The sequence below is a fragment of the Lipotes vexillifer genome, unplaced genomic scaffold (assembly GCF_000442215.2).
Source record: "Lipotes vexillifer unplaced genomic scaffold, Lipotes_vexillifer_v1.1 scaffold496, whole genome shotgun sequence".
In the NCBI taxonomy this organism is placed as follows: domain Eukaryota; kingdom Metazoa; phylum Chordata; class Mammalia; order Artiodactyla; family Lipotidae; genus Lipotes; species Lipotes vexillifer.
Genome location: NW_006786690.1, coordinates 10,307,851 through 10,323,306, shown reverse-complemented (window position 1 = coordinate 10,323,306; position 15,456 = coordinate 10,307,851). Strand labels below are relative to the sequence as shown.

At 43.8% G+C, this 15,456-nt stretch overlaps 1 protein-coding gene across 2 annotated transcripts in view; it reads left to right on the top strand.

Annotated features, from left to right (window-relative positions):
* Window positions 1-12,859, top strand: part of DNAJC16 (DnaJ heat shock protein family (Hsp40) member C16) — a 35,619-nt gene extending 22,760 nt beyond the window's left edge. For both annotated transcript variants that reach the window (XM_007459287.1, XM_007459288.1), the window contains 8 exons: window positions 5,024-5,154; window positions 6,852-7,035; window positions 8,012-8,194; window positions 8,337-8,413; window positions 9,790-9,870; window positions 9,962-10,060; window positions 10,631-10,801; window positions 11,309-12,859. In XM_007459287.1, coding sequence (XP_007459349.1) covers window positions 5,024-5,154; window positions 6,852-7,035; window positions 8,012-8,194; window positions 8,337-8,413; window positions 9,790-9,870; window positions 9,962-10,060; window positions 10,631-10,801; window positions 11,309-11,705 — 1,323 coding nt within the window. In that variant the 3' untranslated portion in view covers window positions 11,706-12,859. The remainder of the gene's footprint in view (window positions 1-5,023; window positions 5,155-6,851; window positions 7,036-8,011; window positions 8,195-8,336; window positions 8,414-9,789; window positions 9,871-9,961; window positions 10,061-10,630; window positions 10,802-11,308) is intronic.
* Window positions 12,860-15,456: the final 2,597 nt, after the last annotated feature.

The following is a 15,456-nucleotide window of genomic DNA, read 5'->3' as shown; positions in this document are numbered from 1 at the left end:
GTGAGAGGCCCGCGTACCGCAAAAAAAAAAAAAAAAGGAAGAGGGGATGCCTGATGGCGACTAAGAAGGAGCCAAGAGAGGGTCAGGAAGCAAACAAATGCCAGTTGTGGAAGAGAGGTGAGAAGGTCATCTCAATCCAAGATTAATCTGTAAGATTTCCTAAATTGCTTTTTAGTGATAGCTTGTACTCTTGGGAATTGTTATTTATTTATTCCCTGGGGAAAATCGTTAATCAGATACATTAACAAAATTACTGGTACAATGGATGCTTTACCAATTTGCTCTTTATGAATATAAAACTGCATTCTTAACATAAACTGAGTCCTCCCAATGGCAAGGGGCTTCGTATAACACTAGTAGCACTAGTGGTTTCTCTTAGCTCTAGTTAATTTGTTTTCATCTGCTGTACAGTGGTTATGGCCACGTGATAATGGGTTTATTCATTCTTCTGTTGATGGACATTTCGGGGCTTTAGGACCAGTGATGCCGTGGACATCACATGTATCCCGGTGTTCCCAATCACAAGTTTCTACAGGACGGCAGTTTTAAAAATGTGGTTCACAGACCCCTGGGGGCGGGGGGGGGGGGGGCTCCAAAAGACCCTTTAAGAGTCTGTGAGATCAAAGCTGTCTTCACAGGAACCACTAAGACATAATTTGTCTTTTCTCTGTGTTGACGCTTGCACCGATGGTGCAAAAGCAATGGTGGGTAAACTTTCCAGTGCATAACCACCAAGTGCACACACCAAGGCCCGGGCACCAGGCTGCCGGTGGCCGTGTGCTCTTCACGCCTAAGCACTCGCCGTAACAACACAGAGGATCAACTCCCATTTCACTGAATAGCCTTGATGAAGCAGTAAGAAGTGTGAATTTTATTAATAGGTAAATTGACACTCAAGTCCACGTCTTTCTGGTATCTTTAATGTTCTCTGTGACAAAATAGGAAGTGTGCAGAAAGCTCGGCTGCAGGCCAGGTTGAGAGGGTGTCCTGGGGACAAATATTTGTGTGGTTGCCTAACTCAGGAGTTTTGTACTAGCCACTTTTCTTTCTTTTTTTTTTTTTTTTTTTTTTTTTTTTTTGATGGAACATCATTTTTTACTTGAAAGAATAATTGACGGACAACAATGGTTACTCAGAGTTAGGCAGACATTTTCTTTAAAATGAATGAAGTGAGCCTGGCACTTTAAGGGAAACAACTCACAGCATCTGTTGCTGACGATAGAATCCAGGCTTCCAAGGAAATTATAATTTTGAAAAATTTGTATCAGCCATCATGACCTTGATCGCTTCTCAAACTTTCTTATGAGATTGGTTCATCGATGTGATGCATTTTTTCATATGAATAAGAAAATTTGTCAGCGTCTGGGAGATCAGTGAACCAGTATTTTTCGAATGACTGTGCATGAGTAAAAGATCCATTCTAAGTGCAAGGCGATCAGTGAATTTTACCTTCTTTATTTTTGATCAGTGAATTTTAATTTAACAGAGTACTAAAAGTTCATTGATGGGAATTCCCCTGCGGTACAGTGGTTAGGACTCTGCACTTCCACTGCAGGGGCACAGGTTCAATCCCTGGTTGGGGAACTAAGATCCCCCATGCAGCACAGCCAAAAAAAAAAACAGTTCATTGAATCCACATAGCAACTAACCTTTAAGAAACTACCATTTGTCCAGTTTCTGTGTAGTGGCAAAGAAGAATATCCATAGTTATCTGAAAAGCTATTAAAATAAACCTCCCTTTTCTAACCATATATCTGTGTGAGGCTGGATTTTCAACCAAAACAATATATGACCCCTGATTGTATATAGAAGCAGATATGAGAATCCACCTATCTCTTCTATGAAACCAGACATTAAAAAGATCTGTAAAAATGTAAAGCAGTGTTAATCTTCTCTCACTAAACATTTTTTGGTTTTGGAAATTATTGTGGTTTTTTTTTTATGTTTAAAAAAAGTTATTTATGTTAACATATATGGCTTTATTTTTTTTAATGATTAAATATATATATATATCTTTAACTTTACTAGCTAATGTGTTTTCCTAAGTACATTTCCACCAGTCATGTGTGAATGGTCCATTGCTCCATATCCTTGCCAACACTAGACCAATTTAATTTTTCTGATATGAATGGTGTTGATTTTTATCAAATACTTTTTACACATCCATATGATTATCCAGAGTTTTCTTCTTTCATGTTCTGTAATGTGCTAAATCATATTAATCATTTTCTAGTGTTAAACCTAACTTGCATTCATGAGATAAATCCAACAGGATCATTATTTATATTTTGCTTTCAGTATATTGCTGTATTCAGTTTGCTAACATTTTGTTTAGGATTTTCACATTTATGTTCAGAAATGAGATTGACTTCTAACTTCTCTTTCTCAAGATGCCCATGTGAGGATTTGAATCATGAAATGAGATGGGGTGTGTTCTCCCTTTTTCTCTTCTCGGGAAGACTTTGTATAAGATTAGATTGTCCTCCTTGAAAATTTGGTCAAAACCACCTATGTAAAGCCATCTCAGCCTGAGTTTGTGTTTAAGGAGAGATTTTTGATTACTGACTCATCTTCTTTAATGGTTATAGAACTATTTAACTCTTCTCTTTTTCAGATGTTGTTTTATTTTTCTAGAAATTTTTCTGTTTCATCTAAATTTTCAAATTTAAATGTATATGTGTATATATATATGTATATGTATATATTTTTAGTTTCTACAACATAGAAACTCGTCATCCTTTTTTTTTTTTTCAATATTTATTTTTTTGGTTGCTCCAGGTCTTAGTTGCAGCAGGCTCCTTAGTTGCAGCTCCAGAGCTCCTTAGTTGTGGCTCCCCAGCTCCTTAGTTGCAGCACTCAGTCTCCTTAGTTGTGGCATGCAAACTCTTAGTTTCAGCACACATGTGGGATCTAGTTCCCTGACCAGGGATCGAACCCTCATTGGGAGCATGGAGTCTTATCCACTGCGCCAGCAAGGAGGTCCCTTTTTTCTTTTTTTAATATTTATTTATTTGGCTGCGCCGGGTCTTAGTTGCAGCACTTGGGATCTTCGTTGCCACGTGCAGGATCTTCATTGTGTCATGCAGGATCTTTAGTAGCGGCATGCGAGCCCTTAGTTGTGGCATGTGGGATCTAGTTCCCTGACCAGGGATCAAACTGGGTCCCCCTGCATTGGGAGCGCAGAGCCTTAGCCACTGGACCACCAGAGAAGTTCCTCGTCATCCTTGATAATGGTTATTTGTGCCTTCTCTCTTATTTTCATGATTGGTTTTACCAGAGGTTTGTCAATTTTATTAGCTCTTCCAAAGAACCAATTTTGTTTTTGTTAATTCTTCTTCTTATATATTTATTTTGTTTTATTGATTTCTATATTCATCTTTACTATTTCCTTTTTTCTACGGTTTGTTTTTTTTGTTTGTTTGTTTGGTTTTTTTTTGCGGTATGCGGGCCTCCCACTGCCGTGGCCCCTCCCTCCCGTTGCAGAGCACAGGCTCCGGACGGGCAGCCCCAGCGGCCATGGCTCACGGACCCAGCCGCTCTGCGGCATGTGGGATCTTCCCGGACCGGGGCACGAACCTGTGTCCCCTGCACCGGCAGGCGGACTCTCAACCACTGCGCCACCAGGGAAGCCCACTACGGTTGTATTTTTGCTGTAACTTCTTGATATGGATGTCTAGTTCATTAATTTCTTTTCTATTATATTCATTTTAACATTACTCTCCAAGTACTACTGATACTTTATCTGAGTCCCAAAGTTTTGATAAACAGTATTTTCATTAATCATTTCAAATTCAAAATATTTTCTTATATCTGATATGCTTTCTTCTTAGGTCAATAAGTTATTCAGAGTTTAATTTCTAAACAAAAAGGGATTTTCTGGTTTCTATCTTATATTGATTTCTTGTTTAATTGTGGTCAGAGAAGCTACTATATATATAATTTCAGTCCTTTGAAATATATGAAAGTTAGTAATAACAAAGTGGTCATATTACAGTTTTGTTGTCCGCCTTTTATACTCAGTAACATTGTTACTTTGGAGTTTTGTGGGGTTTTTTGTTTGTTTCTTTTTGTTTTTTTGGCCCCACGCAGCGAGGCATGCGAGACCTTGGTTCCCCAGGGATTGAACCCGTGCCCCCTGCAGTGGAAGCACAGAGTCTTAACCATCAGACTGCCAGGAAGTCCCAGGGAGTTTATTTTCAATTGTTCAGTTTCCTATAAATCTTGAAGTAAATTTGCCTAAAAATTCCAAATTATTGACCTTTTAAATCTGCTAGCGTAAAACAGTATATAAAAGTTGTCCAGTGAAAAGAGCACTTGATTTTTCCTTTGACCTGAAATAGCTATGTCATTGCTCTCAGCCCTGCTTTCTTTTTTCTTTTTTTTTTTTTGTCTGCGTTGGATCTTTGTTGCCGCCTGCAGGCTTTCTGTAGTTGTGGCGAGAGGGGGCTACTCTTCGTTGCGGTGCGCAGGCTTCTCATTGCAGTGGCTTCTCTTGTTGCAGAGCATGGGCTCTAAGCGCATGGGCTTCAGTAGTTGTGGCACACAGGCTCAGTAGTTGTGGCTCATGGGCTCTAGAGCGCAGGCTCAGTAGTTGTGGCGCACGGGCTTAGTTGCTCTGCGGCATGTGGGATCTTCCCGGACCAGGGCTAGAACCTGGTTCCCTGCATTGGCAGACGGATTCTTAACCACTGCGCCACCAGGGAAGTCCCAGCCCTGCATTTTTTAAAAAGATGACCACATGTTTATCTGCTCAAATGAGTCTGACGTACATGGTTTTATTACTTTAGCCAGGATCAGGCAATTCTTTTTTTGGGGGGTTTTTTTTTGGCCACGCTGCACGGCATGCGGGATCTCAGTTCCCTGACCAGAGATCGAACCTGTGCCCCCCGCACTGGGAACACGGACTCTTAACCACTGGACCGCCAGGGAAGTCCCTCAGCTACATGTTTATTAAGCTGTAAGTAAAGCCCATTTTCAGTGAGAAAACTGAATCAGAATCCACTGTCTCTTGGTTTTTCTCTAGGCCCGAGGTATGAAGAAACAGGTCATTGATGACTTTATCACCCAAAACAAGTATCTGTTGGCAGCCAGGCTCACCAGCCAGAAGTTGTTCCATGAACTCTGCCCCGTGAAACGGTCTCACCGACAGAGGAAGTAAGGACTGAAGGCTTTGCCCCTGTTCATCAGTGCAGCAGAGGGGCATGTTGCATTTTACTACAAGGCAATTAAACGTCGACCCTGAGACAATCAGAATTTATTCTTCATGTAACAAATATTGAGGAACAACTATGACAGTGAGGGGTATAACAGTCCAGGGCACCTTAGGACCAAATTATTGGGTGTGCCAGAGAAGATCCCCCTAAGAGGTAACACTTTAGCTGAGCCCTGAAGGATGAGTAGATTTTGCCGGGTGTCAAGGAGAGCCTGGGTCACTGTAGAGCAGCATGGAGTAGGAGAGAGTTACTGTTCCTACCGGAGTATTCCACACAGGGTGAGCCTCTGGGGGTCTTGGAGAAGGTCTTGGAGAGGAGCCAGGTTAATGACTAAACAGTAGAGAAGTGAGGGTACTGAGGAAATGGTAAAATAATTAAATGGGAATAGTAAGGCTGAGGCATACTTATTCATACAGAGTGTCTAAAGTTTGGAAATACAGGGAAAATACTAATTATACCTCTTTCAGATTAATGAATCAGTGCCTTTAAATTTAGGGCTGTTTCATCTGTGAAAGCTGTCTGGATATGAGTGAAAGCTGTCTGGATATGAAAGGAAAACATTTTGATCACGTTATGTGAAAATACAGCTAAAATATTGTTTAAAATAGGAAAAATTCCCTGTGTTTCCAGACTTTTCAGTTTCCTTTATAGACTAAGAGAAGAAAGACTTTAATTAAACGTAAGGCAGGTGATCCTGGGCTTTAAGGATTGTTATTTATACCGCCTTCAGTAAGTATCCCCAGTCCACGCACTGCTCCCCTTCGTTAGCACCGCCACCCTCGCCAGGTCACTGTTACCTCTCGTCGAGGCCACCGTGTTAGCCTCCTAACCTCCTCTGTCTCCGCTCCACTCTCCCACCCTCAGTCAGTTCATGTCAGCCAGCGATCCTCCTAACACTGAATTGGCTCGAGTCCCCCAGTCCCAGGGTCTTTGCACTTGTGGTGCTCTCTCCCTGGAGTGCTCAGACCCCACTTCCTCTTATGGCACCTCCTTCACACCTCTGCTCAGCCAGTCTGATGGGTCGTGACTCCCAGCCCACCCTTGACTCTCTCCCCTTCACTTCTTTTTTTTTTTCATAACCCTTGTCACTACTTGTCATGATCTGTCCATCTATGTATTTGTTATCTGCCTTCCACACGCAAATATCAGCTCCACGAGGGCAAGAACATTGTCTGTCTTACCTGGCATCTATTGAGTGCTCAGTAGTATTTGAGAGAATGAATGCATGAATGAATGATTAGGTGAACTTTCCCTTGGCACCACTAAAAGGAAGCCCTTCAGAATGAGGCCCAGTGGCCCTGGCCTCAGACTCAACCAGCACTGCCTGCGGTGGGAGAACTAGAACAGGTGCCTTCTGCAAGGCCCTTCTGCATCAAGGGTTCAGTGACCATTGCCTTCAAAGGCATCTCTAGATGTCGTGAAGTTTGGTTTGGGAAGAGCATCACCAGTCTAGAAAGAAGCAGGTCCTTAATGCCTTGGGCATTTTCTCTCATTAGAGGCTCCCCCATGAAGCTTTCATTCCTAAAACATGCTCGTTCACTTTGTAAATGAGCGTCTCCTCTCTTTCACCTTCACCTGCCATTCAGGTTCTAGCCGTGGCCTCAGGGGATTAAAGTCTTCTCTTTTGTTGACATGCAGGTACTGTGTGGTTTTACTGACCACTGAGGCTACCAAGTTGAGTAAACCCTTCGAGGCTTTCCTGTCCTTTGCTCTGGCAAACACACAGGACACAGTGAGGTTCGTGCACGTCTACAGCAATCGGCAGCAGGAGTTTGCCAACACCTTACTGCCAGACAGCGACACATTTCAAGGAAAATCAGCGGTGAGTCGTGGATGCTGTTCTGGTCTCGAGCTCTTCACAAGCACGTGACACTTAATTCTGTGTCCTCCTTCCTCAGGAGTTTTCAGTTTAGATTCCAGGAAGTCCAGGAATCTCTGAAGCCTGTTTGTTCTGTTTTGTTTTGCCTTATGTTTTCCGAGTGCTTGGAAGCCATTTGACTTTTTTTTTTTTAATTCAAGTATAGTTGATTTACAATGTTGTGTTAATTTCTGCTGTACAGCAGATTGATTCAGTTATATATACATTCTTTTTTATATTCTCTTCCATTATGGTTTATCACAGGATATTGAGTATAGTTCGCTGTGCTGTCCGAAGCCTGTTTTGAAAGCACTCCTAAACTAGTCTTTTACCATGCTGATTTCACCTCCTAGATTTTCAGCCTTGGACCTTCACAGAAAGCATCTTCCCTCTGGGTAAAGATTAAAGAGCATCAGCCCTTTTCACCAGTCTTTCCCCTTGGCAGGTCTAGTCTTACAGTACCTAGTTTGTAGAATCTTGCTTAGGCTACCAGTAATAGGCTTTCCAAATGTCTCCCTTCTGTGCTTCTGCCTCTTTTACTTCATCCTAATTGATTTCACCTTACTTTCCCCTCCTTCATCATCACTCTCTGCAGAAGCATGAAATTCTTCTCTGTCCTTTTCATCATCTTGGTAATTATGGAAAAATCTCTCGAAAAAACAAAGGTTTCCTTCTTTATGACATTAAGTCAGAAGTTATAGAACAAAGTCTATTGAGAAGAAGGAGCTTTAACTTTAGCAAAAGCTCTGGAAAGTCACCACAAAACTAATTTCTTTTGTTAGAAAAATGTAAATCTCTTGCAGATATTGTATACTCATCCATACCTGTGTTTGAGCTTTGCTAGACCCGTTTTTTCCATCCTCCCTGAAAAGAACCCAAGCAACAGTAACTTCACATTCTTTTGAGAATTCTCATGGTTTTTCCTCTCTTTTTCTCCCAGGTGTCTATCTTAGAAAGGCGCAACACAGCAGGGAGGGTGGTGTATAAAACCCTGGAGGATCCCTGGACCGGGAGTGAGAGCGATAAATTCATCCTTTTGGGTTATCTTGACCAACTGCGGAAAGACCCAGCTCTTCTGTCCTCGGAAGCTGTGCTCCCCGACTTGACCGATGAACTTGCCCCTGTAAGCACGTAGCCCAGGAGAGCAGGCACCGGGCAGGGCTCCTGAGCCCTCAGAGCAACAGTGCCATGTTGGAGGCAGGGGACTTCTCCCTCTGGGACTCAGGGGTCCAGGCCTGACCGTCACCCATTTTCTCCCTCAACAGATTTTTCTCCTTCGGTGGCTCTATTCTGCTTCTGACTACATCTCAGACTCTTGGGACAGCATATTTCACAGCAACTGGTAGGAGTATTGCCAAGTTTGAATTTCTTTCTCTCTGTTAACTACCAGGACCACTGTTTTTCTTTTGAGAAGAGTCCACTCTTCTTTGATTTCAGTGTGGACTCCATAGGCAGGTGGAAGAGTGTTTACATATTTTCAACAACTGTTCCCCTTTTTCTTTCTTTCAGTGACTTCCCTTTTTTTATATTTGCTGATTGACCCTTTCCCACTGGTGGGAAAAGAAAGGATCACCCCTGGCTGCCCCTCCAGCTAGCAGAGCCTGGGACCATCCTCTTTATCAGAGCACCTCTGGTGTCTAGCACAGGGCCTGACACACATGGAGTCCAGTGAATATATGCACAAATGAATCAGTGAATTAATCGGAGAAGGGAGGGCTATACCACTCCCACCCCAATGAGACCGTGAGCTCCTGAGGACAGACCATGTCCCATTCATGTTCGTGCTTCCTGGCCCCCAACCCACCTCCTGAAAAACAGCAGGCCTTTGATGGGTGTTTGTGGGTGAATAAACTTTCAGAACACCTAGTGGAGATCTTGAGGAGTCAACTTTTGCCTGCCTTCTCCTCCCCTCTGGGCCACATCTGAATGATTCTGGCCAGAAAAAAAAAAAAAATCAAAATAAAGGAAATAATTCCACAGACCTTTTTAGTCACCTGATACTACCCTTGACATTAGAATGTTCCTCCATGTTTACAACTTAAATCATTTGTTACTCGTCTTACTGTTTCCTTCCGCAGAATTTATTCAGCACAGCCTGAGACACAAACACTTTTTGAATAAGTGATCTGTGCATTAGAACAGTGAGGGAAAAATCTCTGCTTTCACCACCACCACCACCACCACCCAAAAAAACCTCTGTTTGTATGAGATTAGAAAGTGTCAAGACTCCCCTGGCGGTCCAGTGTTTAAGACTCTGCACTCCGGACGCAGGGGTTACAGGTTCGATCCCCGATAGGGTAACTAAGATCCCACAAGCTGCACAGTGCAGCCAAAAAAACAAAGGTGTTTGTTGATGAGAAGGCTTTTTGGTTTGGGGTTGTTTAGGGGTTTTTTTGTTTGTTTGTTTTGTTTTTTTTTTTCCTTGCGTTATGCGGGCCTCTCACTGTTGTGGCCTCTCCCATTTGCGGAGCACAGGCTCCGGACGCGCAGGCCCAGCGGCCATGGCTCACGGGCCCAGCCGCTCCGCGGCATGTGGGATCTTCCCGAAACGGGGCACGAACCCGCGTCTCCCGCATCGGCAGGCGGACTCCCAAGCACTGCGCCACCAGGGAAGCCCTAGGGGTTTTATTGAGCCAGAGAGGAGAAACCTAAAACCATTCATTGGCACGTCACAGCAGCCCACATAGAGCTGACCAGAGCTTGTGAACTCCATTGTAGGCGGGAAATGATGCCCCTTCTGTCCCTGGTCTTCTCTGCCCTCTTCATCCTGTTCGGCACCGTCATCATCCAGGCTTTCAGGTAAGAGCCTCCGTGTCTGCTCAGTGCCGTGTCTGAAGGGTGAGCCCCAGACCGTACAAACCTTCTGGAAAAGTCCTTTTTCTTACTTCAGCGACTCAAATGAGGAGCGAGAGTCAAGCCCTCCAGACAAAGAGGAAGCCCACGAGAAGACCGGGAGGACAGAGCCAAGCTTCACCAAGGAGCCCAGCAGGTCGCCCTAACCAAACGCCAGCACCTCGCCCTCAGCAGCAGCCCCGCACGCCGCGGGGTCTGATAAGCAGCGTCCGAGGGTCTAGTACAGCTAAGAGCCCTGGCTCCCCTCCTTGTGTGAGATGTGGATTTAGGCAAGAGTCGCAGCTGCCGAGCACTGACTGAGACTGCCTAGGCGTTCAGACACAGGACTAGTATCTTCTTCTCAGTACCCTGAGCTTCTCAGTCCCAGATTTAATCATGAAGGCGGGAAGGAAGCAAAGAAGCATGTCAGGGAGAGATGCTAGATGAGCCAGAAGCAGAGAACGGTGCGTCACCATAACTGTGTTGACGGCCTTCATCCTGTCCTAAAGCCGCTTCTGCACCAACTGCACGGCAGCACCAGCGAGGCTCTTTACGGTCCCGGGATAACCAGATGGTTATCCATGCCCTGCCCATGCATCAGGCTCGAGACTAGTAAATAACATATCTAGTCTGCTTAGAACATATCATTTTCTTCCACTTGTTCCTTTTAAAAGTTGTGGCATTCCCTTATCCTACAAGATCTTAATTCCTCAGTTTTTCTCCACAGCAAGATTCCTAAAAAAGGCTTTGTGGAGGTGACCGAGCTCACAGATGTAACGTACACCAGTAACTTGGTACGCCTGAGGCCAGGCCACATGAACGTGGTCCTCATCCTGTCAAATTCCACCAAGACCAGCCTGCTGCAGAAATTCGCTTTGGAGGTCTACACGTTTACTGGGTGAGCTCCTGTGTGCACATGAGAGAGGGCAGGGGCTGTGGAAGTAGGAGGGGGGAGAGCCTGCACACTTGGGTAAGGAGGGAGATGGAGGGGCTTTATCCGTGCAGCATGATGTTGGCTCTGACCTTTCCAACCCAGACCTCTAAGCCATCATGTGGGGACCTTTCTTTCCCTTGACTGTTGGTTCTGAACAGAAGAGCTTGAACTCAGTCTTCCCTGAGCCCTTTCAGGAAACTCTCTTCTCTAGCTCTTGTGCCTTTTCCTGAAGCCAGACACTGAGAGTGATGTGAGTGACACCCAGCAAGGGACAGGAAATGGATGAGGGGCTCTTGCGGCCATTGTAGAAGCCCTCCGGGTCCCACAGAAGTCCTTCGTTTCTTCTGTATTCAGGCCCCACCCAACACAAAGCCTTTTCCTATGATTTAAAATCTGACTGAGGGTACTTGTGTTCCCTGCGACTAAATGTGTCGGCAAATACCCTAAATCCTCCTTCTGTCCTGCCTACAGGAGCAGCTGCCTGCACTTTTCCTTCCTGAGTCTAGATAAACACAGAGAATGGCTGGAATACTTACTAGAATTTGCTCAAGATGTGGCCCCGATCCCAAACCAATACGACAAGCATTTCATGGAACGTGACTACACGGGCTACGTACTGGCTCTGAATGGCCACAAGAAATACTTCTGCCTCTTCAAGCCCCAAAAAACAGTCGAAGAGGAGGAAGCCATGGGGTCGTGCAGTGACCTTGACTCTTCCCTCCATCTGGGTGAATCTCGAGGGAAATCTTCTGGCCTTGGATCTAGGCCCATCAAAGGAAAATTGAGCAAGTTGTCCTTATGGATGGAACGGCTGCTGGAAGGCTCCTTACAGAGGTTTTATATCCCGTCATGGCCTGAACTAGACTGAGAATTTCAAAAAGAGGCTCGAACTCTTCAGACTTTTTAACAGGCCCCTGTGAACAGGTATTTTCAGGACTCAAACTATCACAATGGACAGAGTATAGATTTTAGATTATTCTTCCAGAACAGTGGCTAGAAGAATCTTTCCTTTGTCCTGTTCTAACCTAGGAGTGAAAAACACCACATGCTGAATTGCCCAGATCAGAATACTTTCCTTTGGGTCTTTTTTCCTCATTTGAATGCCACACTATTTAAAACAGACTGCTCATTCCCTCTTCCTTTGTCGCCCCGCCCCGTGCTCGCCCCCGCCCCTCCCCTGTCCTGTCTCTGTGCTGTGGGACAAGCACAGGGCTGGACCCTGCAGCAGAGCCTGGGGGGACCTCGCGAGCCTGGTGTGCCGGTCGGGCCATCTGTCCCCCGCCCCGCCTCGGCCGTGCTTCTGCCGCGGTGCATGCTGTAACGGTGGGACAACCCACCGCAGCTTCTGGGCCCTGTGTCTCAAAAGAGGCCTAGTTCCAAGCGACCTTACGTTAATGGTTTTTTTGGTAGTAAATGGCTAAAAGTATATTTGGGGGGTATCCTCCTACAACAGCTTGTCAGCCACGGTTTTAAAAGGTTAGGACTGCGTGGGGTTTCTGCACGTATGTTTGGTTTTCTTCCCAAGACGAGAGAAGGGAGGGCTGGGCAGTGCCCGAGTGATGCCTTCGTGAGCATCCCATCAGCCCCCTCCCGAACACTAAGAGTAGCTGGGGAGGGATCCGCGTGGCAAGAAGTTCTGTGATGGCCTTGAGCCATTTACCTGTATGTTTTCAGATGCCTTTCTGCCTCTGTCAGTTTTAGGGTGTGGATATTAGGAGCCATAACTTGTAATCTTGCTCTCTGAACGTAGAGGTAAGCTGCTATAAGCCAGTAGATGTTAAACTGACGACACATTATTCCTGCCGTGAGTCAGGCTCAAGGAACCTCTTCCCTACAGTGATGTCTCTTTAGTAAAATATCAGACATATCTTTGTATCAAGGAACTTAAAATTTCTCAGCAATTGTATTTTGAATACTGTTAGCCCAAAAGTGCTGTATCTTCAAGTCCTCTTTGGTGACAAGTGAGCCAGGACACGTTCTAGACTCCTGTTTTGCTCACTTTGAGCTTCTGGCCTATATATTTTTTTTTTTTTTTTTCAAATTCTCTTCCATTATACGTTATTACAAGATACTGGACAAGATCTTATTACAAGATACTGTTCCCTGTGCTATACAGTAAGTCCTTGTTGTTTATCTACTTTATATGTAGTAGTGTGTATCTGTTAAGCCCAAACTCCTAATTTATCCCTCCCCCTCCTTTCCCCTTTGGTAAGCATAAGTTTGTTTTCTATGTCTGTAAGTCTGTTTCTGTTTTATAAATAAATTCATTTGTATCATCTTTAGATTCCACATAAAACTGATATCATGATATTTATCTTTCTCTGTCTGACTTACTTTGTTTAGTATGATAATCTCTAGGTCCATCCATGTTGCTGCAAACGGCATTATTTCATTCCTTTTTATGTGGGCCGTGGTTTCTTTATCTGGGAATGAGAGGTTGGAACTAGAGGCAGGCCCACATGGGCCAGATATGAAATTCTTAGTAAATTATAACTGCTATGAAAATGTTGTTTGTATAATCTTCAATTCACTATCCTCTATCTGGCAGTTGTAAAAACTTACGGTATTTTCTTTATTTCCTAAATAAGAGTGAAAATTACTATTATTTTATACTTACTCCTAATCCCTTAATTAATAAATATAGTAATAAACACCATGAACAATGCAGGTACCAGAAAAATAATTTGGAACATAAAAAGTGAAAAAAAAGATGATTACAGATCTAAAGGAGCTGCCATAATGAAACTCAACAACAAAAAGGCTTAAGAAATAAGGAAGTTGATTTCTCTCTCAGGTAACAGTCACAGGTGGGTGCACGGCTCTGTTTGGAGACTGTGGCTGATGACAGCTCTCCCTCTCCCACATGTGGCTGCCAAGGCCATATTGGTTGTTGCCATTCCAGCCACCAGGAAGTCCAGAGCCAGGAATTTGTGAGAGGCAAGTTGCTCACCTCACGTCTGCCCACCTTCCATTGGCAAGAGTTTAGTCCCACACCCAGTGGCTGCAAGGGGGACTGGGAAATGTGAAGTCTCACCCTAGCCACAGCTCCATTATTATGGAAGTAGAGGAGGACAGAGAATCCCTTAGGATCATTGGAATGAAAGGAGGCTGAAGAGGCAGGCGAGTCAGTTACTCAATGTATAAAAGGTATATTTTTATAGAATTTTAAAATATTTTAATATTTCATAGTTGATGTATGAAATACCTAGATATGGATAAAAATTCTAACAATAAAACAAATTAGTGATACTTACCCAAGCTTTAACAGCTCTTACTTTTTTTTATTTATTTATTTTTTTGCGGTACGCGGGCCTCTCACCGTTGTGGCCTCTCCCGTTGCGGAGCACAGGCTCCGGACGCGCAGGCTCAGCGGCCATGGCTCACGGGCCCAGCCGCTCCGCGGCATGTGGGATCTTCCCGAACCGGGGCACGAACCCGTGTCCCCTGCATCAGCAGGCGGACTGTCAACCACTGTGCCACCAGGGAAGCCCTAACAGCTCTTAGAATGTGTATAGTGGAAGACCTCCAAGTCTCTCTCCTCTCTTACCAGGGGGAACACACTCCTGAATTTAGTGTGAAGTCTTCCCTTCTGTGTTTTTTTAAATTTTACTACATTTTTAAATCAGTAAAGAATATAAAGAATATTTCTGTGTTTCTTTAACTGTACATAGAGTGGTATCACACTGTATCTAACATAATACAGCTTGCTTTTTCCCTCCGAATTGTGTTCTATAGATTTATCGATGTTGATAGTATAAACTCAATTCCTTCATTCTGACTGCTTTATGGTATTGTTTGCATGACTACAACTTGTTTCCGAATTTCTATTAATGCAAATACTGCTGTAATGTGTATCTTTGTGCACAAAGGCGAGCATTATGCTAGAGTTTTGCTGTTCAATAAAGAGCCACTAGCCACTGTGTAGTCATATGGATACTTAAATTTAAATTAATTAAATTAATAAGAATTAATCACATACAATTTAATTTTAATTCCACAGTCACACTAGCCACATTTCAAGTGCTGAGTAGCCACACGTGGCCAGTGGCTAGCATATTGGAGGGCACAGTCATCATCGTAGAAATTTCTACTGGACAGTGTTGCTCTAAAGTATATATGCAGCAGTGGAGTTGCTGAGTTGTAGGGTATACATAGCCTCAGTTTTAACAGACATTGCCAAATCACTCTCCACATCAGTCAAGAGTCTTAGTTATAAGCAACAGAAAGCCATTATGGGTCATTTAAACAAGAAAAATAATTTTTAAAAGAATGTCAGATAGCTTACAGAATCTCAGGAAGGGCTTGAGAACCAACTGAAGATAAACTACCTAACATCACACCACGGAATTGATCTAATAAGGACAATGCTACTCTGCTTAAAGGCACAGGTACTGCCCCTTTTATTTCCAAATGACACCTGCTCGATGCTTGTGCTATTTCTAGGACTGTACTCATTGCCAACTCCAGAAACTGTACAGAGGTGCTGTCTCTGCTGCCACCTTCACGACAGGGGTTCCGCTTGGTCCCTACTTTTTTTTTTTTGGATTTTTTAAAAAAGCTTTATTGAAATATAATTCACATACCATATAATTCACCCTTTTTTTTTTTTTTTTTCTTTT